Source organism: Myotis myotis, unplaced genomic scaffold (genome assembly GCF_014108235.1).
Source record: "Myotis myotis isolate mMyoMyo1 unplaced genomic scaffold, mMyoMyo1.p scaffold_m19_p_12, whole genome shotgun sequence".
Classification (NCBI taxonomy): domain Eukaryota; kingdom Metazoa; phylum Chordata; class Mammalia; order Chiroptera; family Vespertilionidae; genus Myotis; species Myotis myotis.
This window is the reverse complement of record NW_023416316.1, coordinates 2,809,902-2,836,966: the sequence shown is the minus strand read 5'-3', so window position 1 is coordinate 2,836,966 and position 27,065 is coordinate 2,809,902. Positions and strand designations below refer to the sequence as shown.

The 27,065-nt window shown below is 55.9% G+C and overlaps 1 protein-coding gene across 1 annotated transcript in view; it reads left to right on the top strand.

Moving 5' to 3' along the window:
* Positions 1 to 844: 844 nt before the first annotated feature.
* Positions 845 to 27,065, top strand: part of HMCN2 (hemicentin 2) — a 136,104-nt gene continuing 109,883 nt past the window's right edge. The window contains exons 1-8 of the mRNA XM_036329346.1: positions 845 to 1,197; positions 13,710 to 13,780; positions 14,875 to 15,033; positions 15,804 to 15,926; positions 23,766 to 23,937; positions 24,544 to 24,650; positions 25,076 to 25,196; positions 25,950 to 26,213. Coding sequence (XP_036185239.1) covers positions 954 to 1,197; positions 13,710 to 13,780; positions 14,875 to 15,033; positions 15,804 to 15,926; positions 23,766 to 23,937; positions 24,544 to 24,650; positions 25,076 to 25,196; positions 25,950 to 26,213 — 1,261 coding nt within the window. The 5' untranslated portion in view covers positions 845 to 953. The remainder of the gene's footprint in view (positions 1,198 to 13,709; positions 13,781 to 14,874; positions 15,034 to 15,803; positions 15,927 to 23,765; positions 23,938 to 24,543; positions 24,651 to 25,075; positions 25,197 to 25,949; positions 26,214 to 27,065) is intronic.

Sequence of the window (27,065 nt, the reverse complement as noted above, 5' to 3'; positions counted from 1 at the left end):
GGGATGGCTAGCTCGAGCCCAGGAAGCACCGCCGCACCTCCCAGGTGTCCCAGAACCTTCACACCAGTCTATGGGGCCGGGGGAGGGGGCCGGGCAGAGGGGCACCCATCCTCTGGAGTCATCGGATGACCTGTGACCTCCCAGGCAGCAGCGGCGAGGGTCCTGGGAATCTTTCTAGATCTGGCTTCTAGTCCTTTCTCCACCACTTGAGAGCTGAGTGGCTGGGCAAATGACTTACCTCAGTTCGTAAATGCCGCGCCTCAGTTTGCTTCTCTGTAAAATGGGGTTAGACTCGTGCCTCCCTCTACGGTTGCAGCGAGCATTGGAGGAAATAACCGTGTGAAGACGCTTAGCACATACTAGGCGCTCATCGTCTGGTGCTGGATTGTGATAACAGTAACAATTTCAACAACCGGGAAGCACAGATCCCTGTGGATTCATGTGTGGGGTGGGGCGGGACGGGCATTTATGGGGATGGGGTGGAGGGAACAACTCAGCCAGCCTCCGCGGCGGCCAGACCTCCAGGACCCGGCTGTTGCGTCACCCCTCCCTTCTCCCCACTGCAGGGCGCGTGTCAGAGGCGCAGGTGTCCGCGGCCGTGCAGCCGCATCCCTCGCCGCCTTGGCCGCCCCCGCGCCGCCTGCTGCGGTCGGTCCGCCCCGCGTCCTCCCCTAACCTTGGGTCTGGCCTGGCGAGCCGCGGGGGCCGGGAAAGTTTGAGTCACCGTAGGGGGCGGGCCCGTGACCCTGAACGGGGTGGGCTCTAGGACCCGCCTCGGGCTCCCAGCAGGGGGACCCCGCCTCGCCTCGCCTTGAGCCCCTGTCCCGAGCGCACGCACCGTCCGCGCGCCGCAGCCGTGTACTGGGCGGCCGCGGAGCGCGCGGGACACACGGACGGTCCGTTCGCCACGACCTGCGCCTCGGCCGCCGAGGCCCGTGGCCGCGCTCAGCACGATGCCCCCGGCGCTGCTCCTGCGGCTGCTGCTGGCCGTCTCCGCAGCGGCGGCCAGCGAGCCCGGGTCGGCGCTGGCCCCTGCCACGGGCGACGCCACCCTGGCCATCGTCTTCGATGTCACCGGCTCCATGTGGGACGACCTGGTGCAGGTGATGGACGGCGCCTCGCGCATCCTGGAGCGCAGCCTGAGCCACCGCAGCCGGGCCATCGCCAACTATGCGCTGGTGCCCTTCCACGACCCAGGTAGCGCTCCCACGGTGCCCTCCCCTGACCCAGAAGCGCCCACCGCGCCCCGTCCGCGCCCTGTGGCAGCGCTTAATCGCCCGCCCGCCCGCCCGCGGTTGCAGGCGCACCTGGACGCCCAGGGCTGCGCGCAGGCGGGGCGGGCGGAGCGCCTTCTGAGCACTGGCGCGCAGCCCACCGGGGCACCGGGGCGGGCCGGACACCGCCCCGTCCTTCCCCGGGACCCACAGTCCCCTGTCCCGCGCCTTGCGAGTTCAGGCGACTGGCAGAGAACTGGGGGGCGCTGCGTTCAAGTGCTGCGCAGCCACCTCCTGGCTGTGCGACTTGGGCAAGTGACCCCACCTTCCCGAGACTCACTTTCCCCGGGGAGAACTGCCCCCCAAAGTGCTGAGCCGTTGAAAGGAGGCATCGTGGACGAGCCTTTGCGTTTTCACTTTCTGTTAATTCTTAGAATCGGCGCCCAGCACGGGCTGGGAGGCCAGGAGAGCCGCTAGGCCAGGTGAACTCACTCCTGCCCGGCTGGCCCGTCACCTGTTTCCCAGGGAAAACAGCAGCTCCCGCGGGCCAGGTTGCCTCACCCACAGCCCTGCTCCCACTGCCTGGTCCCCTCCAGCCCCTAACTCTCAGCCCAGTGTTGGGGACATGCGTTTGACAAGGGCCCCTGGGAGACCCCACTGTGGGGCCTTTCGGGAGAAACAGCTGAGGATGGTTCCCCACGTTCCTCTGAGCGAGAGGACGGCTTCCCCCCAGCATTTCTCAATTAAAAAACTCCGACCCCCAGCACCAGGGGGGCGGGGAGCACGCCGAGCACCTGCCTGCCCACCTGCTGATCCCAGTTACTGTGTCACTGTTTGCTTCATCTCCTTGCGCCATCACCTTTCTATCAGAGGGTAGCGTTAGAAAGCCAACCTGAAGAACTCAGCTTGCAAGATTGTACTGCAGAGTGTTCTTGCGCTGAAAACCCACAGCGCCCAGGCTGTGAGGCGGCCAGCCCCGTGGGAAGAGTTTGCCCCCGTCACAGCATCACTCCGGATTCTGGAGGGATGGGCAGCGGTGGGTATGACCCGACCCTGTGGTCCTCGGCTGAGGGTGAAGGTCCCTCTGCTTCCAGGAGCTCCGGTTCCGGAGGGTCCCGAAGCCCAAAGCCCAGAGCCAGGGAGCTAGGAAGGTATTTCTGGGAGCATCCAAAGCACAGCTCCCCCCTCAGGGGCAGGGGCAGTCAGGTGGGGGAGCTGGGAAGATGTGAGGTGTGTCCTGGGCCTTCTGCTCAGACACAGGCCACCCCCCCACCCCAACCCAACTCTCGCCCTTCTGGATCATTCTTGGGCTTCCAATGCCATCCCCCTTCTCTTACACTTGGAGAAACTGAGGCTCAGGACATGGATGGGACTTACCCCAGGCCACCTGCCAGGGTGATGTAATTTGTCCCTAAAACGCTGGGCTGCAGTTGCAGAGCAAGGGAGCAGCCTGTTGGAACCCAACCTGGCGTCCCGGACTGGGCCTCCCGCGGGCTGTCCTCACTGCCCCCTCTCTGGCCATCAGCTTCCCTAAGCCCCCTTCCACCCCCTCCTCTCCTGTCCTCCTGGGTGCTGAGCGGGTGCAGGACTCTCCAGCCTTCACCCCATCCTCTGTGAAGCAGGGAACCAGCCCTCCTCCCTCCTGACAGGCACCCCCAGGTCCAGGCATGGGGGGCGGCTCAGTGTTTATGGAGCCCCTGCTGTGTGCACAGCCTGTGAGCCGCCCAGGGTGAAGGGGCAGGAGCCGGTGGCTGCTGGAGACGGGACAGACTGAGAGGAGGAAGGGGCCCGTGCTGGCGCAGGTGCACCGAGGGCTCCAAGCATTTCCCTGGCGCTGGGGACCTGGGGAAGCCGCGTGCTTCCTGAGCTCGCTGGGTGGCGGCTGGCATGTGGGGACCGGTGTGCGGGAGGAGGGCTGAAATGGGAACGGGGGAGAGGCCAGATGGGTCTGGGCTCTGACTTCGGGGCTGAGGATCTGGAGCGCGGAGATTTCCTTCTATGGACTGTGAACTGCTGCTGCAGGTCCTGAGCAGGGATTGGAGCTGTGGTGTAGGTTTAGCTGTGCCTTTTGAATCAGCCAATGGCATCCCTTTGGTGGAAGGGGAGCTGGAAAAATGGGGGTTTTAGCTGATTCTGCACCCCCCCCCCCCCGCCCCAGGGCTGCGTGCCTGCAGGAGCCTCTGCAAGGAAAGCCCCGTCCTCACCCCCAGGACCTGCCTGTGTGGGGCAGGTGTCAGAGGTTCTGGGCTGCTCTGGCGCGGAGATAAACCAGGACCTGCGCTTTGGCAAGGCGTTTCCAAGTGTTTAAATGAGAAAAGTGGAAAGTTCCCAAACTAGCGAGTTAGAATTTTGCTAATGGTTTCATTTTGGCTGAAAACCTGATTGTTTTCAGTGTTTCCCTATTAAAATACTGCAGAAGCACCTCGTCTTTTGTCTGCAGCTTTGATTTTTTTTTTTTTTTTTTTTAGGATTAAGTTTCTCCAAGTGGAATTCTTAGGACATTTTTAGCACACGGAGTAGGTGGACGATCCTTTAAATTGTTTTACAAAATGTTTTGAGAGTTTAAACTTCTACCAGAAGCATTTGAGGGGCTGTTTCAGAGAAGCTGTGCCTACCACTGGGAATTAGGATAAAAACATCCCCCCTCCCCCCAATTCAAAAGATGGAAAATGGCATCTTCTTGCGTCCATTGCTGGTGAGGTTCAGTGCGTCTTCACGTGTCATGCGATCGTTTTTGGCGCGAATCTCTTTTGTAAATGTGAGTTCCTTTTTCCACTGGGTTTTTAGTGGGTTTCTCATCAGTTGAGGACTTGATATTGATGAGATTGATGAGATTAACTGGATTTTGTTATGTGGTTAGTATTTTTCCTGGTTGTTGGCTTTTTGCATTGTTCGTCATTCCTGATGTTCTGAAGTTCAAATGTTTATGTTTTAAGTCTTAAATATAGTGGAATCTGCAGACGTCTCCCTTTGTAATTTCTTGACTTTCATGCTTACGAAATACTTTTTTTTTTTCTATCACAAAATCAGTTAGGTACATGGTCTAAGCTTTTTCATTTATTTTCTCTTTTTCTTGTTGTATTTAATTCTTTAACCTGAAATTTAAAAAAATTGATGCATGGTGTGAAAAAATAATCTACTGTAATTGTTTTAGAATGGAATAATTAATTGGTTAGATACATTTGGTTGAATAATCCATTCATTTGGATCCTGCCTTTATCTCAGATGACTTTATTAAGAATTTATTAATGATTATTTTTTTATCCTCTCCCCTAGGATATGCCTTTTTTTTTTTAAATTTTAGAGAGGGAAGAAGCAGGAGAGAGAGAAACAGCGATGTGAGAGACAAACAGCAATCAGTTGCCTCCCGTGTGTGCCCTGACCAGAAATCAAACGGCAGCCTCTCTGGTGCCTGGGACGAGGCTCCAACAACGGAGCCACCTGCCAGGACCTCTGACAAGAACTGACCTGGGCTTCCCGTCCTGTCCCGTTGGGTGGCACTTCTCCTGGGAGCACAGCATAGTCACCATTCGGCTCATCCTGTCTACTAAGAGGGCCCACCCTTCCTTGTATTCTTTTTTCTTAAAATAAAACTCACTCCCTCCCCCCCCAGCTTTACTGAGGTGTAATCGACACATTCTCTTGGCTTGTTCACAGTGGAGAGGTGTTGACTCCATAGACTTGTAAATCGCAAGTGATTTAAGCAGCGTTAGCTAATACCTTCATCCGTCACTTAATTATTTCTTCTTTTTTGCGGCGAGAACATTTAAGATCTGCTCTCTTGGCAACAGTCAAGGATGTGACACGGTCTTACTGACTACAATCACACGCTGTACGCTAGAGCCCCAGAACGTACCCATCTCATCATTGGACGTTCGTCCCCCTTGCCAGCATCTCCCCGTCCCCCAGCCCCTGGTAAACACCCGGGGCTTTGTGTCTATGAGTTCGGCTTTTTTTAGATTCCACATATAAGGGAGACCATAGAGTATTTGTCTTTCTCTACTTATTTCACTTGGCACAGCGCCCTCCACGTTGGCACAGACAGCGAGAGCTCTTTCTCCTAGCTGTATCTATTCATCAGCAGGCAGTTAAAAAAGTTTCATCAACTCTAAATTTTAGAACAGCTGTAGACTTATCGAATTATTGCAAAGACAGTACAGAAAGTTCCAGTTACCCCACAACCAGTTTCCCCCGTTATTAGCATCTTATGTTGGGCATTTATCACAATGAAAGGGTCGATAAAGATACGTTTTTTAGTAACTAAAGCCCGTTCTCTATCCACATGTATGTCTTCGGTTTTTCCTTAATGTCGTTTTTCTGTCCCAGAATCCCACCCAGGGTCCCAGGTTATGTTTCGTCCTCATGTCCCTTAGGCTCCTCTTGGTGGTGACAGTTTCTCAGACCTTGCTTTCGACGAGCTTGACCAGCGTTGCTCTGGTGTCTGGTCCCTGAGCTGTGGTTTGTCCAGTGTTTTTCTCCAGTCAGACTGGGCAGTGGGCGGAACATTCTCATCACATCGTATCGAGCGCACGTGCTCTCAAGATGACTGCTCACTGTTGATGTTGACCTTGATCACCTGGCTGAGGTTGGCAGGTGTCTCTGCTGTGAAGTTACTTTATTTTTTTCTTCCCTTTCCATACTGTCCTCTTGGGAGGGCAGCCCCTATGTGAGTAGGGGATGGAGCACGTATATAAGTCATGTGGATTCTTCTATGTGAGAGACTTCTCTCTTCTCCGACACAGTTATTGGTTCAGTGTGGCTCACGGATATTTACTGTATACTTTGGGCTATCACCTAATACTGCCTTATTTAGTTGCTCAATATTTCCCACCTGTGGTCGTCAGCAGCTCTTGCCCCTGGCTCCCGTGTGCCTTTGACATACCCCATTGTTGTATATATATTTTTAAGCACTATCTTACTTTCTGGCACTATGAGTGGGTCCAGATTCATTTGATACATGTCCTGCCCTGTCCTGGGATTAGCAATTTCTCTCAGGCACCCTGGTTCCTTTTATAGTAGTTTTAGAAACAAGGATCTGCGGGCTTGGGGTGCTGGTTGCTGCTAGGGTGTCATTGCTGCTAGAACCTAGCTGAGAGAGCAAGGAGGTAGGTGTATATCGAAACGGTGCCTACATCTGTGTCTATAAATCTCTACGCAACGGTCTGTACCCACGTTAAGCTGAACATGAGTTCCTACCGATGCCTCCAAGTCTGTGTCTATGCGGATTGCTCTGACCTCCTGCCTTTGCTTACCTATGGCCTTCCATCCCCACAGGGACAGACCCTCCACTCACGTAACTGCTCCCTCCCAGCGTGCTGGGGGCTGGTGTCAGCGCTGTCCGCTCACACCCACGGAACAGCTTCGCTAAGCCGAGTCCAGTTCTTTTGCCTTGAGTCCGAAGGCTGCTCATTTCCAGAGTTCCCGAGGCCGGCACCATATGTATGTTCTTTCTGTCCCTCTTCTTCGTTTTCAAAATATTCATGGACACTTCTTCTTTCCGATGAAAAATAGAAAAACTCAATCAACGTCCCCCAAAAATGCTCGCTGTGATGTTGCTTGGAACGGCGTTCAATCTTGATTAGGGGAAGAGTTGTCATTTTTTAAAAATGTCGATTGTTTCCATCCCGGACACATGCCTCTCCCTTTAGCCACAGATTTCCTTCTTTTAGTGGAGATTTATAGTCTTTTCTCCCTCCACCCATTTCTTTTAAAAATCATCTCTAAATATTTGGTTTTTCTGTTACTATTTTGACCACGAATTTCTTTCCCATTACATTTTTTGCAAATGAGTATTGCTAGCATGTTGGAAAGCAATTCATTCTCATATATTTATTTTGCTTCCAACTTTCTTAACTGAAGTTTTTTTTTTTAAACTAGTTCTATTTTTTGTGTGTATGTGTAATGTCTTGAGTTTTCTAGGTTGACAGGCGCAGCCTGTCCAAATTATAACGCTGTCTCCTCTCCCCAGTCAGAGGTTTCCCCGCTAGAAATGGGTCGTGGTGTCACCGGCGGGAACTCCGGGGTCACTGCAGAATAACGGGGTGGCTGGGCCGCTCTCGCCCCACTCGTGACCTCTCACTGTCCTGTGATGTCGCCCTTGTCTGTGGTTTCCTCACCAGGCGAAGGACACGCTTCCATTCCTAATTTCCTAAGGGTCACGCAAAACAGAAACACCCCAAAGCAGGAACAAACCCACGGGGATGGGCGCTGCCTGTCGGCCCGGGACTTCCCGTCTGTGCTGAGCTGGTCTCCTGCCGACCTGTGGCTGGGGTTCCTTGTTTTGAACTCTTTCCACATCCCTTGCATGCGCCCTGCTGGGTCGGCTGGTGGGTGCTTCTTTAAGATACCGCTGGATGTGACACGCCAGTGTTTTATGTAGGAGTTTTGCATTTTATTTCAATGCATAGAATCAATAAGGGCTATTCTTTCTTTGTGGTCTTGCTTTAGTATCCGGGCTTAGCTCTTTCAGTTAATGAATTCAGTTTCCGTCCATGTTGCAAAATTAGTACAACCTTGTAAATATTCCACTAATTCTACTCTCAAGGGATGCAAACACTTTTTAATGGTGTTGTGTCCTTGCAGATCGTGTGTGTCATTCCCTCACATACATATATATCCCCTTACTTTTATTTTATTTTATAGAAAATGGATTGTACTGTGCATCCTGCTTGCAGCTTGCTTCCCCCCCCACCCCCCACACATGATGAATCATAGATTTCTTTCTCTATCAGGAAATGGAGACCCACCTCACTGTTTTGTTCTGTTTTTAAAAAAAACACACACACATTTTAATTTCAGAGAGGAAGGAAGAGGGAGAGAGAGAGAAGCACCAGTGATGAGAGCGAATCATTGATCGGCTGCTTCCTGCACGCCCCGCACCAGGGATAGAGCCAAACCCGGGCGTGTGCCCTGACTGGGAACCAAACTGGGACCTTCTCGTTCACGGGGAGACGCTAACCACTGATCAACACCAGCTGGGCCCACTTCACTGTTTTTAATGACCACAGAAGACACTACCAAAGGGACCTCAATTTATCTTGGTCTTACCTGGATTTACCCAGGGATTCCCATATGGTGGCAGATGGGTGGCTTTCCGTTTCTCTATAATAAAGGCAGACACATTTGCAGGCACATCTGTAGGCGAGGGCCCCAGAAATGCAGTCGCCTTATTAAAGCCTCTGGTCACTTTCAGTTTTGACAGCTGTTACCAAACCGTCCTCCACGCACACGGCACCGTTATGCCCTCCTGCCAGCAGGGTATGAGGCTGCGTTTTGCCCACACCTCTGCTGCACCTGGGGACCTCACGCTCCCCTTTTTGGTGGAGGTGGTAGGTGAGCAATGTGACCCCGTTCAATGTCTGATTGTCAGGGAGTCTGAGCATCTCCTCTGGGCCCCAGTCCGCCGCCAGCTTTGCTCGGTGGTTTAACCAGCCAGGGGCGTGGGTGCAGCAGGCAGAGCAAACGTGGTCCGTTTACAGACCCGCCTGTGAGCTGGGGCAGCCCGGCTTCTGGCCGCACTGTCTGCGGGGTGTGTGTGTGTGTGTGTGTGTGTGTGTGTGTGTGTGTATTTTGTGACCTGACTATTACCCAGCTTTTCATCATGAAATAGACACCATCAGTCTTGCCCCGAGGGGAAAACCCAGCCCCTTGGCCCCGGTGCTTCTCCGCGTGGAGGCTTGGCGGTCTGAGCTGTGCGCTGCTCCGAGGGTGGCTGCCACATCTGCCCAGCTGTTTGGCACATGCCTGCCTCCAGTCACGAACCTCCCTCCCCCGCAGGATCGGGCAGGAGGGGCTGGGAACAGGTTCCCGGGTCGTTGGGGAGCTTGGATCTGGGCTCAGACAAGCCCCGCTTTGAACCCATCTCTGCGGCTTCCTTGTTGTACGACCTCGGCAGCCCTTTTGCCGCCTGGGCCTCGAAGTTGCGTCTATGACATGGGGGTGATAGTAGACTTTGTAGGTTGCTGCACGTTTTTTTCTGAGTGAGTGCATACAAAGTGCGTAGAAGAGGACTGGGGGCTTCGTAAATATTAACCCAGTGGTCCTCATCGCCATCACCATTGCCATCGCCACCAGTGCTGCAGGCAGTATATGGCTTGTGGCAAAGGGCACAGGCTTGGAACCAAACTCGGGCATAGTTCTAAGTTGAATCGAGTCCTCACACAGTTCAAGTCCTCTCTGCATCCTCCGCATGTGACTTTATTTGGAAATGGGGCCATTGAAGATGTCCTGGATTAGGATGAGGTCAGACTGCAGTGGAGCGGGCCAGCGTGCCCGAGGGCCTTATAAGAAGCGAAGGGACAGAGGCAGACCAGGGAGGAGGCCCTGTGACAGCCGGCAGAGTTGGAGGGATGATGTGACTGCAAGTCCAGGAACAGCTACCTTGCCAAGTAGAACCGTGACCGAAATCGGCTCCCTGTGACCCATCTTGATCTTCCATGAAAGGAAGCGCAACAACCTTCAGCCCTCAACTCCCCCAGCAGGAAGCACAGAGACGGCAGAAAAGGGGGAGGGGGTCCTTCCAACTGGAGGACGTTTCATTGGTGATAACCCACAGTCCCAACTCCATTTCTCACGTTGCTGCAAAGGGGGGAGAACGGCTCCAGCGCTGGGAGCCGTCGGGACAGGCTGACATGGATGACAGTTCATGACTCGGGGCGCAGGGCCCCCAGTCACAGCCGCGCCCTGCAGCGCCTCACCCGGTGTGCAGCCCCCCGCAGTCGCTGCTGATTCCTGAGCAGGGTCACGTGAGCAAAGCCGGGCACCAGGATGGTGGTTCCACCTTGGCAGGTGGACGGACCAGAGGCGGGGACCTCTGGGAAGGGAAGACAGTAACAAGGTGACTGAATTTGCAGCCAGTGTCTTTACGAACGGCCTTGTCTTTGCCCCAGACATTCTGCTTACGGGCCTCCCTCCAAGGAAACGAACTGCCGCTCTCATGTGAGGTATGGGAAGACGTTCTCGGTGACATCGTTCGTGATAAAAATTGGAGAGAAGACAAGATGGGATTAGGCAAGCCCGTTATTAGACGTTTATACAAAGGAAGGCCTTGGCAGCCGTCACAGGTGATTTTGAGCCAAGGACTTGGCCTCCTGGAAAGATGCTCACAATATGCTGTTCAGTGGGAAAAAAAAAAGTTAAAAATAGTGTGTTATTTACACTTACATAAAAGTCTGCTTACAGGGGTCTGCACTTATGGAAGATTGTGGAGAGCAGCTAGTGTTTGGGCAGGTTCAAGCCTCGGACTAATGAGAGGGCACAGTCCTCTCATGGCCACGTGCAAGTCCCAGCTTGGAGGGCAGGGCCCTCCCAGCACAATTATAGCCAACAGCTATGGTTGTGAGCTTGAACCTATGGTCCGAACACGTGGCCCCACGTGCCTGAGTGATGTGGGCTCGATAGAGTTCAGGTGCATGTAGTTGAGTAGGATTGAAACCCAGGAGAATGTTGTAAACATCTTGGTCACGCCCTTACTTTGCCTCGTGGATTCTGGCTATAAAATAAAGACACAGCTTGTGGTCCCTGGCCTGTCTCTCCATCTGGGAGCAGCGTCCCATCCAGACCCAGCTTTCTTGTCTGTCTTTTCTCCATCCTTTACCCCCTCGCCCCCTTTCAGGGTCACTGAACCTGGCTGAGCTGGTGCGGCACATAAGGCACCCTGGGACTGAGTATGCCGTGGCTGTGCCAGCTTGCCACTGAAGATATACGTTTACAAATAAGCATACGGGTTTTGAAGGTTAGATGTAAACATGGAAAGGACGATTTCTGGTTGGTGGGATCCCCTAGTTTGCCTGTCCAGGATTTCTGTGTCCAGTGCACAGGGGGTAACTGTCAAGAGCTCAGATTCTGGAGTTGTGCAGACCTAGACGCCTGTCCCAGCTCTGCCGCTTCCTGGCTGTGTGTCTTTGGGCAGGTTCTTAACCTCTCTGGGCTTCCGTTTTCTCCTCTGTAAAATGTGCCTAAGCGTTGGACCTGGGCTGCCAGGGAGGACTCTGTGAGCTCATCCTCAGGACGCATCTCAGCACGTGGCCTGGTACTTAGTAAGTGCAGAGTCACCGTGTCACCAGTGCCACACGTGAATTTACGTGCATTTGTATTATTGTGTCGTAAAGAAATAACAAATGCTGAGTAAAATGATGGCTTTTCTTGGTCAAAGGAGGATTTGAGGACTCATATTGGAGCAGGGCTGTCCTTGCCTGTCTGCCTCCCGTGAGGCTGCGGGCTGGAGCGTGGACAAGAACTTATTCGTGTCAGCAGGGCCAGCCCCACTCGCTGAGCCTCCGCCCGTGCCAAGCTCCCTGCCAGGCGTTGCCCTGCCTCCTGGCTGCACTGCGTCCTCGCGCTGGTCCTCAGCGAGGATGGTATTCTCCGCCTCACGTTGCAGATGGGGAGACGGAAGCCAGGGACAGTGAAGTAAGCGCCGAGAGGCCCCGTGGCCGGTGCAGGGCGGAGCCAGGAGTCCAGGCAGCTCCGTCTGAGGTCAAGGGCCGAGAGCTTGGCTGCAGGCATTGCTGTTCAAGGCGGGAGGGGGCCGGCCGGGTGCAGGGAAGGCTCGGTGAAGTCCAGTGCAGGCACGGAAGGGGGTGCTGGGCGTGATGAGTAAATGCAGAGCACGGAGGCGGGGGCCTCGGGGCGGGGCGGGGGGGGCGCTCTCAGAGTGTACGGCCGGCCGACAAGCTGCAGTCTGGACGCCTCCTCGATGGTGGGTGAATGCTGGGTAATTCCACCGGCTTCCTGCTAAGGTCTGCTGACCAGTTAATACGTGTGGGGACTTTGGGGTGACTGGAATTTAGAATTCTTAAACTAAAAAATAGTCCATTGCTAGAGTTCACCAAGGAATCAAATGAACAATTTTTCTTTTTTTAAAAAATATATATTTTTATTGATTTCAGAGAAGAAGGGAGAAGGAGAGAGATTGAAACATCAATGATGAGAAAGAATCATTGATCAGCTGCCTCCTGCACGCCCCCTATTGGGGATCAAGCCCGCAACCAGGGCATGTGCCCTGACTGGGAATTGAACCGTGACCTCCTGATTCATATGTTGATGCTCAACCACTGAGCCACACTGGCCAGGCAACAATTTCTCAAAGAGATCAGATGTCTGAAAAACTTTGCAAACCCCTATCATCCACATGGCCAGCATGGCCAGTTGAAAGTCTAGTCCTGTTTCTGTGTCTTTCAATTACTGCCATTGGGGGGTGGGGGTGGGGGATTTTTTTTACTAGGAAACATTTCAAATACACACAAAGTAAGCAGAGAGTACAATGAATTCCCACATACGCATCACCCCGCATCACTGAGTATCAGGAAAACGCTGCCATTCTTGTCTATACCTCCTCCCACCCGCCACCCTACCTCCCCCTCCCCCAGGGATCATTTTTATAGTTCGTTTCTTACGAGGTGAAATTTACATACATTGAAATGCACACGTCCCCGCTTCCCATTCTGACACGGATGCAGCCGGGGAACCCACACTCCTATCACAATATAGAACGTCTCCTTTGCGTCTCCCTGCCCCCCCGCCACCCTCTGTCCTGGTTTTTTCACCTTAGGGGAGTCTGCCTGCTCCAGAACGTTCTATAAATGGAACCGTGCAGTATGCATGCTGTGTCTGGCTTCCCTCCTGCAGCGTGACGTCTGTGAGGTGCACCGTGTGGCTGCCTGCACTGGTAGCTGCTCTCTCTCCTTGGGAGCAGCCTGTGATGATGTGAACATACCGGAGTTTGTTTATTCATTCACCAGTGACGGACGGCTGGCTTCTTTCCATTCGGGGCCCTTAGGAGTACAGCTGCTGTGAGCAGTTGAGCACATGTCTGGTGGACACGTGTTCTCATTTCTCTTGGGCGAATACCTGGACGCGGACGGACTGGGTCGCGCGGCAGGTGCACGTTGAACGTTTTGGACATTTCCATCCGTCTCCCGGAGCGGCTGACCATTCTGCGTTGCCACCGGCCGTGGGTGCAGGTTGCGGTTGCTCTGTGTCCCCCCAGCGTTGGGTGCAGGCAACCTTGGTCGCTGGATTCTGCTCCTTTTAAATGAGCTAATATATGGGAGGAGTTTCTGGGGGTGTCCCCCTGGCTGATCAGCGGGGTGTTGCACGGTTGCTGGGAGGTCCAAAACATGATGTGCTCGATGCTGTTTCTTTGTCTTCCCAGAATTCCTTCCCCACCGACGATGAGGGCGGTTCCTGGGGGCATTGGGGTCACAGAAGATGGGGCACTGCGGTTGTGAGGGAGGAGCTGGGCTGCCCGTGTCTCAGCTCTGCACGCCCCTGGAGCTCTGGGCCTGCTTGGAGCACGCAGAGGGCCGAGCGGTCTGCCCCCCTTCCAGGCCTGGAAGCTGTTCCCTCACCACGTCCCATTTTGCAGGGGGGTCTCTGAGGCCCAGACCTCGGCCCCTCTCACCACGGGGGGCACATCGTGGAACTGCTGCCCCAGCCATGGAGGCCGTGCACCTGGGGGTCCACGCCTACCTGGCCCCTCTCTTTCCCCTGCAGACGTTGGCCCTGTGACCCTCACGGAGGACCCAGCGGTGTTCCAGAGGGAGTTGAGAGAACTCTACGTGCAGGTGGGCTGTCCTGCCCCTGGCTGCTGGCTCTCTGGGACTTTCTTCCCGGGCCCTGCCAGAGGCCAAGGTCTTCTCAGACGCCGGGGGGCCAAGATGGGCTTCTGGCAAGGGCTAGTACCTGCCTCCCAGCTCTGCCTGGACCTGCACCGTGTGCCTTAGGGGTCCTTCCTCTTATTCAGTGACCAGGTACCTGCAGGAGGAGGCCCTGTGCCTGGCACATAGTAGGTGCTTATGATTTAGTGAACGGACAGAGGGGTAGCAGGAGCGTGTGGTAGCTGAGAGGATCCAAGAGGTTCCAGTTCAGACCCCAAACCCAGGCTCCAGACCAGGCCAGCTGCCCCGTGGCCACCTGAGCTTCTGTGCTGCGCTGCACACCCTGGTTCGGCATCTGTCCTTGCCCCGCCCCCCGCCCCCCTCCTTCGAGACCAGGAGCTTCCTGAAGGCAGGGACCCCAGGGCCCAGAACAGGGCCGGGACAGAGAGGGTGAAGGTGGGGTGAATGTGTGAGCCCAGGAGAGAGGCGTTTACTGCAAAGGAACCATGTGCAGACGTGCTGCTGGGCTGGGCTGCAGACCCGGGTGGCACAGAGAACGCCCGGCTGGTGGCAGGGAGGGGAGGCAGGTGTGTGTGTGTGTGTGTGCATTTGGGATGCATTCAGGGCAGGGGTACACAGAGGGTTTAGGGAAGCAGTTTTGAATGCTTTCCTAGCGCCCACCTCTCCTCCTGGCCTCCCTTCCCCCTCAGTCCTCCAGGCCTCTGTTGGATGTCCCCGTGGTCCCTCCCTCCTCCCGCATTTGTAACACTCATCACGATGGTAATTAAATCATCGTGTTGTGCTTATTGATGTGGCGTCTGCCTCCCACACCAGAGCCCCTGGGAGGGTCCGTCACTCCTGCACGGCTGCATGAATGAGTGATGCTGAGCATTTGAATGAAGCTGGTGGGTGCTGCGTTGTGTGTCAGGATGGGGCCTGACCCCTGGCTGGCAGGACAGAGGCAGCTCAAGGGATCCCCCCTCCTGCTGGTTTCAGAGGTGCTCCTAGTGGGTCCCCCTAGGGGAGGCGGGCTGCAGCTGCTGACACGCCCTGTCCTCCAGGGAGGCGGTGACTGCCCCGAGATGAGCGTGGGGGCCATCAAGGCCGCCGTGGAGGTTTCCTACCCCGGCTCCTTCATCTTCGTCTTCTCAGACGCCCGGGCCAAGGACTATCACAAAAAGGATGAGCTGCTGCGGCTCCTGCAGCTGAAACAGTCGCAGGTGAGCGAACCGCCCGGGGGCTTGCGTGTGGGGACTCCAGGGGAGCTGGGCATCCCTGAGCCCCGACGACAGCAAAGTCTGGGTGCTTCTCATCCACCACCCGGGGTCCAGCCTCCGCCAGCCATGCCGGCCACCCCCTAGCCCCAAGCTGGTCTGGTGAACTCCAAGTGTGTGCTCATGCCCCGGGTCCCCGCCCGCCAGGGCCTGCGCCTCCCGGGGAGGCCTGTCCTTGACAAAGCCCACACCGCTCTCGCCTTACACACCCTGTCAGCGTCCGCACCATCCGTCTTCCTCCTGGCGTCGCCTCTGCACCCCGTCTCAGGACCTGGGAGCCGAGGGGGCCCTGGCTGGCTGAGGGGAGAGGGAGGGCTGTGGTGGGAACGCAGAGGGCTGCTGCTGGACATCCTGGGGCGGGACAGCTGCTCTGTGGTCCCATCGACGACAAACTCAGTTCTTCTAACTCTGCAGCCTCCGGGGCCCCTCGGCGCAGAGTCGATTTCCATTCCCTTCCTTGTAAGCTGAATAGCCGCTCCGGTTCATGGAGCACCTTCGCGTTCCCGGGCCTGCGCCGACCCCTTGGCCTGCGCCAGTCCTGACCCCGCACCGCCCGGGGGGGTGGGTGCTCTTCTCCCCATTTGACAGATGTGTCACCTGAGCCCAGAGAGGAGAAAGGGCTCGCCCCGTCCCTTCTCCCTGTTTCGTCCCTGCCACTCACGGCCGAGGAAGGTGGTCGGGGAAGCCATGAGCCAGGCTGCGTGTCCCTCTTCCAGGTGGTCTTCGTGCTGACGGGGGACTGTGGTGACCGCACGCATCCTGGCTACCTGGCCTACGAGGAGATCGCTGCCACCAGCTCTGGGCAGGTGTTCCACCTGGACAAGCAGCAGGTGACCGAGGTGAGCCTTCCCTGGCGTCCTGTGTCTCGGGCGCCGGGTCGCCATCACAGGTGAGCGGTGCTGAGTGCGGGGCTGGCCACGGTCCGGACTCACTCAGGTCGGCACCGACCAGGTGTCTGCGTCCTTGTCTTGCTCTCGGACCTGTGTCTGCCCTTCCTGTCCCCCGGGCTCCATCGGCCACCCAGGGCTCCCCCCGCTTTCCCTCTGCCCCGCAAGGCCATTCCTTCTCAGGAGCCAGAGGGGTCCTTCCAGGACCTGCCGGGCAGTTTTCACAGGCGGGAGCAAGAACACTCCCTTCCGTGGTGTAAATCCTGCCTTGGCTCCCTTCGCGCTGTCCCGGGAACTCGCTGAGCAGAGCTGGAAAGGGACGCTCAGGCCGACGTTCTTGAGCCCGTGAGCTGGCTCCAGCATCCCGCTGGATTCCTCTGAAACAGATCCCACACACAGGCCCTCCTGTTGTCCCCTGGGAAGGTGCACACCTTCTCTGACCGCTGCCTCTCTGATCCCTTCACCTGGGTTTGCCCCTTTGCCCGCCGCCCCTGCCCTGCTGGCCTCTGCTATTTCTGCAGGGCCCCTGTCTTTCCTACCCCAGGGCCTTTGCTTATGCGCCTTGTTCTCTGCACTCTGCCTCCTGGCTCCTGCTCATCTTCCCAGTCTTAGCGGAAATATGCCTCCTCAGGGAGACCTTCTGACTGCCCGTCAAGATTAAGTCTCCTTTCCTGCCCTCCCCGTGCGGCTCTGCATCACTGTAATTTTACAACCATGAGCTCCCCGAGGCTGAGCCCGGGTGCTACTGTATCCCCAGCACCTCGTCCAGCCACCGGCGCAGAGCAGGTGCTTGGTAAATGGCCGGGGAGTGGACAGACAGGGTCCCTTGTGCCTGAGGCCCTGGGAGGAGAAGGCAGCCCCACGTCTCCTGCTGGAGAGGGTTTCTTGTCTTGTATATTTATGTTCTGAAGGGAACGGGCCAGGCGTGTTTGGATTAGCGTCTTAACTCCCTGTTGGCAGATGGCGTTCATGGTTCTCTGTGACACATTAGGCTGTGATTTTTGGCTTGTCCGTCTATTCTGGCCCGGAGCTGGCCAAGTCAGGGTGGAAGGCATTTCACAGTGTGGGGATGGCTTGGTCCTGTCCTTGTTTTGGGGGGAGACCTGCTTGGGCAATTGCAGGGGAACTGGGTTCCTGCCAGGGCCACTGGCGGGTAGGCGAGGACGGCTTGCCCAGGTGTGGGGCTGGGACCCCCCGCACCTCCCTGTTCTCTCCCTTAAGGCAGGGAACCTGGGCGAAGCCACCGGCTCGTGGCCACGGTGCCAGATTTCCTGCCCGGGAGCCTGGCTGGGCAGCGCTCGGTGGGACCGCCAACGGCTAGGATTAGCCGCCTCCGGGTAGGGGCCTGGATCCCTCTCCTTCCTGGACACACAGCTCTGCCATTTGTTAGCTTAATGCCTTGGACCTGGTCCCTTCCAGATGTTCCCAGACATTCGGCAAAGCCTGGGAACGCGGCCGGGCAGCCAGGGCTGCGGTCATCCTTCCAGGAGGGGGACGGGGCCTTCGGCCCAGCCAAGGCGCTGCAGCTGGGAGGAGTCGCAGAAGCTGCAGCAGTCCCGCCGTGTGCAGCAGTCCTCCTACCTGTTCGGAGCGGGTCCAGCGTGGCCGGGCGACACCTTCCGCGCTCCCGCCGCCCCTGGCTGACTGTGCACCTGCTATGTGCCAGGGCAGCCGAAGGTGCTGGGCACAGAGGGATACTGTGTCTGGCGCAGGTCCCAGGCTTTTGAGCATGGAGCTTTCTCCAGTTGTGGGGTTAGCCTCACGGAACCAGGGGTCCCCTCCCCCTGGCCAGGGGGATTTGCAGCCTTTGCCATCCCGTAGCAGACGGGGGAGGCAGGCAGCACGGCCCCGGGCCTGTCCTGAAGTAGGCAGTTCTGATGGAGACTGAGCTGGGTCCTGCCTGCCACTTGACCCAGCACAGCTGTCCTCCAGGCTTCCCACCCGCTCAGTACACCGGGTCAGAATCTGTGGGCAGTCCCCTCAGCCTGCAGACTGCAGCCTGCCTGGACCCTGGGAAGCCCCATGCTGGGGACCCAGACCCTTCCCCTGTCTGGCACCAGCAGGTGCTAATATGGAAAGTGCCCAGATTCTGTGCATCCGCTCGGCCAGGGGAAAGGTGAGGGCCTTCTGGGACAGTCAGGGGGTGGGGAGGTCCTGCCCAGGTGGTTCTGATTAACGGATCAGGAGGCACGGGCCCCGGAGATGACTTCATCCTGGACCCTTCCCAGAGGAGGAGGTGGGGGAGCGTCAGGGCCACATGCTGGCTCAGACTCCAGCTGCCACCTGTGGGCAGTGTGCCCCGGAGCACAGCGTGAGCCTCTCTGAGCCTCCGTGTCCTCGCGCGCACAGCGGGGCTATGAGAGCCCCCGCCTGGTGAGACGGCAGTGAGGGCGCAAGGAAGACGCACGCGCGTGGGAAGCCCTGGGCGCAGGGCCTGGCCGCAGGAGCCCTTGGCGAGGGTGGGCGATGGCTGTGACTGCGGCCCTATGCTCTGGAAAGCAGGGCCTGGGACAGATGCCCGGGGCGCCCAGTTGGCAGGGGCTAGAACTCTCCCTTCATCCATGCCCACCAGCTTCCTGAAGCTACAGGGCCCAGGATGGGGCCCTCAGTGTTCCAATCTGTGGCTCTGAGGCCCATTGGGGCCCTGGCTTCCCCTCTCTGCTTCTTCAGCTGCCTTGGCTGTCAAGTGTTGTGGGAGGAGCCATGGGGGACGGCGGATCTGCCTGGAAGGGCTGACCAGCAGCCATCTGGCCAGGGTAGCAAGCCCAGAGTCTTCATTCCTTCCCCACCAGTGACAGAGATGGGCCCCCATGCACTGCTGGCTCCCAGGCCCCCAGTCCCGCTAACATCTGGAAGCCATTGCTTTCACCAAATAAACACCAAGCTTGCTAGATGCAGGCTCTCTTCTCAGAAGGCTCCCTGGATTCCACTCTGAGCCCTGGGGGCATCGCGGGGGCCAGAAGGCCTTGCCCCCAGGCCTGACCTCAATATGGGCAAGAGGGTCAGCCCATCCCCCTCTCCTCCCTGCAACCCCCCCTCCGCCCCTCCAGACCTCCCAGCTCCTGAGTGGTGATGTGCTTACACACAGGCCCCGTGGGCAGGCCGCCTCCTGGCGAGGTCACTGGCATTCTGCCCCATCTCAGCCCTCCCCATGGCTCATAGCCTAAACTCCTGGGCCTCTTCCCTAAACAGAACATTCGAGAATGAGCTTAAAATAACAGTTGCAACACGGTAGCGGTGTGACTTGTCTGGGTAATTGTCCACTGTGCTGCCACCGCCCCCTGGCAGCTTTGCTCAGCTATGATTCCCCCCGACCCCTGACAAGGCCTGGCCCCGGGGAAGACTGGTCACAGAGCCGTTCCTGTGCCGCTGGGGGAGCTGCCTCACTGACCTCGCCAGCTTCTGTCCAGCTGGGAGCCCTGGCGGCGGCTCCCTCCCGGCCGCCCCCGCACGGGTGAAGAATGTTGGTGAAGACAGGTGGGACCTTTTCAAGAGAAACATTACTTCGAAGGCCAGGCAAAACAGATGGAGTAGATCCAGGCCTAGAAACAGATGCTTTTCCAGAACACCGCATTCTTAGCGCGTGTTAACTTAAACCTGGTTATAAAATCTAGGCACACAGGTTCTAGCTCAGTCTAAACAAATCATATACATTTTCTAAACCTTGGGCAATTCTTCCAATTCCGTGCCTTTCCTTGGGAGATCGATGGGAGGCAGAGCTAACGGAGAATGATTCAGAGCAAGCATGGCCAGCAGATAGCATGCGAGACACCACTCTCTAATGTCATATCCATGGCAGACATTGCTAACCAATCACAGAGCTGTTTAAAATTGAGGCAGGATGTGGCTTCTTATTTCTTCTTCTAACAGTATTCCAGGAAGCCGATTCCTATTGATTAGAGTTGCCAAGCAACAGGATACCCCCTGGGTTGCTCAGATATACAGTGGGGCCTTGACTTACGAGTGTCCCGACTAACGAGTTTTTTGAGATATGAGCCGTCTCTCGGCCAATTTTTTGCTTTGAGTTGCGAGCTAAAATTCGGGTTACGAGCCAGCTTCAGGTACCCCACCGCTAGTTGGCGCAGCGAACGTCACAGTGAACGCCACAACATCAGCCTGTCTCACTTGTTCACTTTATGATTTGACATACGAGTAATTTGAGTTACGAGCTCCGTCACGGAACGAATTAAACCCGTAAGTCAAGGCCCCACTGTATAGAAACGGGGTGGGGCAAAAGTAGGTTTACAGTTGTTGGTATGGAAAATAATACAATGTGTATTCTTTATAAGTGGCTTTTACTTTAATAAATTACTACGAGGCCCTGCCTGTTGTGGTTCAGTGGTTGGGCATCGTCCCGTGCATGGAAGAATTGCTGGTTTGATTCCCAGTCAGGGTACATGCTCAGGTTTTGGGCTTGATCCCTGGTAAGGGGCAGCTGATCGATATTTCTCTCTCCCTCTTCCTTTCTCTTTAAAAATCAAACCCTAGCCAGTTTGGCTGGGTGGATAGAGCGTTGGCCTGCGGACTGAAGGGCCCCAGGTTCGATTCTGGTCAAGGGCACATGCCTGGGTTGCGGGCTCAGTCCAATATGCAGGAGGCAGCCGATCAATGATTCCCTCTCATCATTGATGTTTCTATCTCTCTCTTCCTCTCCCTTCCTCTCTGAGATAAATAAAAATATATATTTTTTAAAAAAATCAATAAAAAAAGTCTTTAAAAAATTACTGTGAAAAATGTCAAAGATATAGAAAAATAAAAAGAACTTAGGTACCAGCTAGATCCAGCAATTAACATTTTTAGCTCCACCTGCTTCATTTCTCTGTATACTTTTTGCTGAATGATGACACCTTATCCATAAATAATTCAGCATGGATTTTTAAAAAATAGTCTACAATATTACCGAATTAAGCGTACTTTGCTAGTATCATCTGGTGTTGAGTCCGCATTCAAATTTTCCTCAGTGTCTTTTTGTTGTTGTTGTCAATCTTCACTCGAAATTTTTCCATTGATTTTTAGGGAGAGTGGTAGAGAGAGGGAAAGTCAAAGAGAAACATCGATGTGAGAGAAACACATCGATTGGTTGCCTCCTGCATGCGCCCCAGCCAGGGCTCGGGCTGGGGAGGAGCCTGCCACCGAGGTACGTGCCCTTGACCGGAATCGAACCCGGGGCCCTGTGGTCTGCAGGCCGATGCTCTGCCCACTGAGCAAACCGGCTAGGGCCCTCAGAATGTCTTTATAACCGTTTTTGCCCGATGGGACTTCATCACGGGCGGTGCATGTCGTCTGGTTGTCATGGCTACGGAGCCCTCTTACATCTGGAGCAGGCCACCCTCTGTACATGCCACCGGCTTGTCGACGAGGCACCGCCTTTATCATGTCCCGTGTTCCGGATCCAGCCGATGGCTTCCTTATGGCGTGAACTTCGTCTCCTATATTTCCCCTGAACTGGGGGTTAGCGCTCCACGCCTGTCTAAATGGAGGCCAACATGTTTGGCAGGAATAGTTCATAGCTGGTGCTGTGTGTATTCTCTATTACATCACACCAGCAGGCGAATGTCTGACTGTCCCACTCCTCCTGGAGGGAAGCGTGATTACTGGGTTGGGGTGTCGACAGCCAGCTCTCCGCATCGGAGGCCATGCGTGTCCCGTGTGACTAGGTGGTCTGTGGGGTAGCGCTGGGGCTGCATGCGGCCGTCCAGCTCCCCATTGCCCTTTCATCCGCGGTGTGAGCATCCACTGAGGATGCGCGCCCGGAACACTTATTTCACGAGGGGCTGCACGATGATTTCCTGGTTGCATCATTCCTTCCGCGTTTACCAGCGGGCGCTCTTCCAGGAAGGAGGGCTTTTGCTCATCGGAAGGAAGGATTCGGTTTGTCCGAAGCCCAGCTCCCATCAGAAGGGCAGGGATCACCCTTAGTTCTTTCTCTTTAATGAAGAAGTCGCCTTCATTGGTGACAAGTGAGGTTTTACCGTTTTGAATTCTGCACTTCTTTTTGGAGGAGTATTATGGGCATGTGGGTTACATAATGCAGTGTGTTTTGATCGATGACTGTTACTCTATTTGGGGCTCAAATTTTTCTAAATTTAGCCAATGGGGCTTCTGCAAGCTGGTGGCCGTGTCCTCTGGCTATGTCCCCGTTTGTCTTCGAGGACTTCCTCGCTTTATGGAGTTATCGGCTGCCCCAGGTTTGCATTGTACATTGCCTGCCCCGGACTCAGAATCAGCCATCTCTCCAAGGAACCCTATTTCGGAATGGTATTAGGTTCTAATTCACTCCGCGTGGATTTAATATATATATATGTATATGTGTATATATATATTATTGATTTCAGAAAGGAAGGGAGAGGGAGAGAGAGATAGAAACATCAATGATGAGAGAGAATCACCGATCGGCTGCCTCCTGCACACGCTGGGGATTGAGCCCGCAGCTGGGGCATGTGCCCTTGACCGGAATCAAACCCAGAACCCTTCAGTCTGCAGGCCAGTGCTCTATCCACTGAGCCAAACCGGCTAGGGCTGGAGTGGATTTATAGAGAATTAGACACCTGCAGTTCTGTGTGACACTTGGCTATAAGAGAAAGTCTGGGCTCAGAAAACATTAACCTCCTCAGCGCCGTGCTTTATCCTACAAGTTCCCAGAACAGCCTTGCAGTCACAGTGTGAGAGGCTGTTTCTTTGCAGGTCCCTTTGTCCTCAGTGTGCCCCCCACTGAGCACAGGAGTTCAACCCCTGGGTTTTCAACTCCCTGGAGGTTAATTTTTTCCCTCTGTGGTCATGGTACCCATCTCTTATCCAGTCGGGCGTGTGCCCTGTGTTTCAGTTTTAGGGTTTGCACAGGATGCTTCCTGATGTAACTTGGAGGGGAAGGAAAGGTTCCGACAGGAGGGGCTGCCCCTCTCCCTTTTTCCTGGTTTTCTGGCTGGGACCTGGGAGGCTTGGCTGCTGAAGGGAAGAGGTGTGAGCTGGGAGTGGGTGCTGGTGGAATTGAGGGAGCCATTTGTCTACAGGGTGAACCTGGGGTGGGTGCTGGTGGAATTGAGGGAGCTGTCTGCATCCACAGGGTGAACTTGGGATGGGGGATGGTGGGTGTGGTCTGAGGCCCCTTGGGGGGTGATGGTGAACTACATTGGTCTGGGGCAGTGGTTCTCAACCTTCCTAATGCCGCAACCCTTTAATACAGTTCCTCATGTTGTGGTGACCCCCAATTTCATTGTTACAAATTGAACATAATTAAAGCATAGCGATTACTCACAAAACAATATGTAATCATATATGTGTTTTCCGATGGTCTTAGGCTACCCCTGTGAAAGGGTCGTTCGACCCCCAAAGGGGTCGCGACCCACAGGTTGAGAACCACTGGTCTGGGGCAAGATTCCAGATCTCCAGGGTTCATCTGTGTGTAGGAGGCATCAGGAGGGCTGCCTGGAGGAGGTGATGGGGCCATAGAAGTTGGCCAGGTGAAGGAGGGAAGAGTCTTCCCAGCAGAAGGGCACTCCTTGCTCCTTCCCTCCGAGCTGAGTCCTCTGGATGCCTCAGTTCAGGTGTCACAGCTCTGAGCCCACAGGCTGGAGGATGTGGGTAATGCCCTGTGAATTGGGCCTGGTGGGGCTCAGGGGGGTGTGGGGTGCCCTCCAGATGACCTGGAAAGCCTGTATGCTGCCTGAAACCCATGGGAGAAGCCAGGTTCTGCACACAGCTGGCAGCCTGTTAAGGACCCACCATCAGTGGGCCAGACACACGTAAGACAAGGTAGCATGTTGGCATCAGCTTCTCACACCTGCCTCCCAGGTGCTGAAGTGGGTGGAGTCAGCGATCCAGGCGTCCAAGGTGCACCTGCTGTCCACGGACCACGAGGAGCAGGGCGAGCACTTGTGGAGGATCCCCTTCGACCCCAGCCTGAAGGAGGTCACCATCTCCCTGAGCGGCCCGGGCCCCGAGATCGAAGTCCGAGACCCGCTGGGTATGTGCGCCCCTCCTCTTTGGCCCCAGGATTGAGCTGGGAGTCAGGATGGGACAACGAGAGAGACCTGTGGTGACAGGGGTCTGGACACAAGGCTCCGGGAGCAAGGAGGGTGGGGGGTACCAGGTGGGGGCAGAGAGGGTCCCGTGGTGGGTGAGGAAGCAGGAGGCTGGGAGAAGCCAGGTGAGGGGAATTAAGATGAGGACAGTCCTGGGATGGGAGGCTGCCACGGAGTCCTTCCCCACGCACTCTAGAGGTCCCCACAGTAGCCTGGCGGGTGAGTGAGAGCATGGATTAGTGGCATGTAGCACAGATGGGAAGCTGGGGTTCAGGGAGGTGGTTTGGACCTGGCCACCTGGCTCCCCGGTGCTCCGAGGATGTCATGAGAACCTCAGGCTATAGGCCAGGAGTGCATCCCACACCTGGGGAGGGGGAGGGGGGCGTGCAGAATGAGGGGGAGGCCCCAGCACTGCCAAAGGCCTCTCGTCAGTTTCTCTGGGAAGATGAGGCTGGCGTTTGGAGAGCCACGGGTTCCTGGGGATAGGGTGGGCCTCTGTCACCCCCTGGGAAAGTGTTGGGGGCTGAGACTCACTGGGGCTTCCACAGGGAGGATCCTGCAGAAGGACGAGGGCCTCAACGTGCTTCTCAACATCCCTGACTCGGCCAAGGTGGTGGCCTTTAAGCCGGAGCATCCTGGGCTCTGGTCCATCAAGGTAGGGGGCACTGGGTTCCCGGGCTGTGGGGAGCCCAAGCCACATGGAGTTGGGACACCATCTCCTTCCTGCCTGGCCTGGGGAGCCTGGGATCCTGGGAAGCTGAGGGCTGGAGCTTGGGTAGGGATGTGGGCATATCAATAGAAGTAAAGGGTCAAAAACAGAGGAGGGGTATTCTGCTTTGCAGCCGTGAGTAGAAGTGGAGTGGTTGGGTTAGTTAGGGGGTGTTTATGAAGGACTTGGAGAAATGACTTGAGCGTCCTGAGATGGGTAACAGAGCCCTGTCCAGGGAGAAGGCACAAAAGAAGCAAGGGTGACCTCGGGGGAAGGCTTCGAGGAACAGTCCTGGCGGGTCGGGTCGGCACTCCTGGAGCTGGGGTGTGGGGGTCGAGGGCCCCGGTGACATGGGCCTCGGCTTGTGCTAGGTCTACAGCAGCGGCCGCCATTCGGTGAGGATCACGGGCATCAGCGACATCAACTTCCGCGCCGGCTTCTCCACTCAGCCCTCTCTGGACCTCAACCACACCATCGAGTGGCCCCTGCAAGGTACATGCTCCTGGAGCTGCCTTCTGAGGGGTGGGGCTTGCCCGTGGGAAGCAGTGGGAACGCTGGGGGCCGACTGTGAGTGCGCGGCTGTGGACAGGTGGCCCAGGCTGGGTTTCCACACCACGGGGCCAGGCCCCAGCCCAGGTGACACAGTGGCCATGTCCCTTTAGAACAGTGGTTCTCAACCTCTGGCCCTTTAAATACAGCTCCTCATGTTGTGACCCAACCATAAAATTATTTTCGTGGCTACTTCATCACTGTCATGTTGCTACTGTTATGAATCGTCATGTAAATATCTGATCTGCAGGATGGTCTTAGGCGACCCCTGTGAAAGGGTCGTTTGACCGCCAAAGGGGTCGCGACCCACAGGTTGAGAACCGCTGCTTTAGCACATGCTCCACTGCTGAGTTCACACCTTCCCCTTCTCCTGGGTCAAAGCTTATTTACTAAGAGCCTGGCTCCCCCAGTTTCCCGCTTTGACGCTGCGTAGAGTGGAGGTGATGCAGCCTTGGGGGCCACTGGCTGGATGAACAGTGGCATTTCAGGACCATGGACAGGAGCAAGCCCCCCCCCCTCCTTGTCCCACCCCCAGTGTGAATGTCCCAGGGAAGGGAAGGTGAGGTAGCTGGTGAAGGAGGACCAAGTGGGCTGATCCCTGGCCGATTGACCGATAGACCGAGGGCCGCTCCTTGGGGAGGATCATGGAGCCCAGCACAGATGCCAGCACCTCCTCCCTCGCCCTTCCCTCTGCAGGGGTGCCCATCTCCCTGGTGATCAACTCCACGGGCCTGCAGGCCCCTGGCCGCGTCGACTCGGTGGAGCTCTCACGCAGTTCAGGGCAGCCCCTCCTGACTCTGCCCACGCAGCTGCTCTCCAACGGATCCGCCCATCAGCTGTGGGGTGGGCCGCCCTTCCATGCCCCCCAGGAGCGCTTCTACCTCAAGGTCAAGGGCGAGGACCACGAGGGGAACCCCCTCCTTCGTGTCTCTGGAGTTGCCTATAGTGGGGTGGCCCCAGGTGAGTGAGTGGCTCTTGCCACCCCTAGATTTCTGTCTCAGTTGCCAACCCGTTTCTTCTGGGAGCCCTCCTGGTTAGATTAGATTCGGGAGTGTGTTCAGTGACTTCTGTGGGCAGCAAGCTCTGCAAGGATTATGCCGAGTACTGAGATGCTTCCGATGTAGCCCTCAGCTCAGATACGTAGTACAAAGTCATCCTTCACCCATGCATTCATCTATTTATCCATACATGCATCTGTCCACCGCACTCACTCATCCATCCAAACATCTACCTACCCATCCATTCATCCATCCACCCATCCATCCATCCATCCATCCATCATTCATCCATTCATCCATCTATCCATTCATCCATCCATCCATCCATCCATCCATCCATCCATCCACCCACCCACCCATTCATCCATCCATCCATCCACCCATCCATCCATCCATCCATCCATCCATCCATCCATCCATCCACCCACCCACCCACCCACCCATCTATCCATCCATCCACCCACCCACCCACCCATCTATCCATCCATCCATCCATTCATCCATCCATCCATCCATCCATCCACCCACCCACCCACCCACCCACCCACCCACCCACCCACCCATTCATCCACCCATCCATCCATCCACCCATTTATTCATCCAAATATCCACCCACCTGTCTATTCAACATTTCATTTTGTGTCATTCATAATGTGGACACAGCAGTGGGCATGGTCTTTTGTTCTTATAGTCACTGTATAATCATGATCTTGCTAATACTAATTTAGCCATCATTTTGAGCACTTCCCTTGGGGCAGTCCTGGGCCAAGCTCACTTACCACACATTCACTCCTCGAATGCTTATAACATTTCT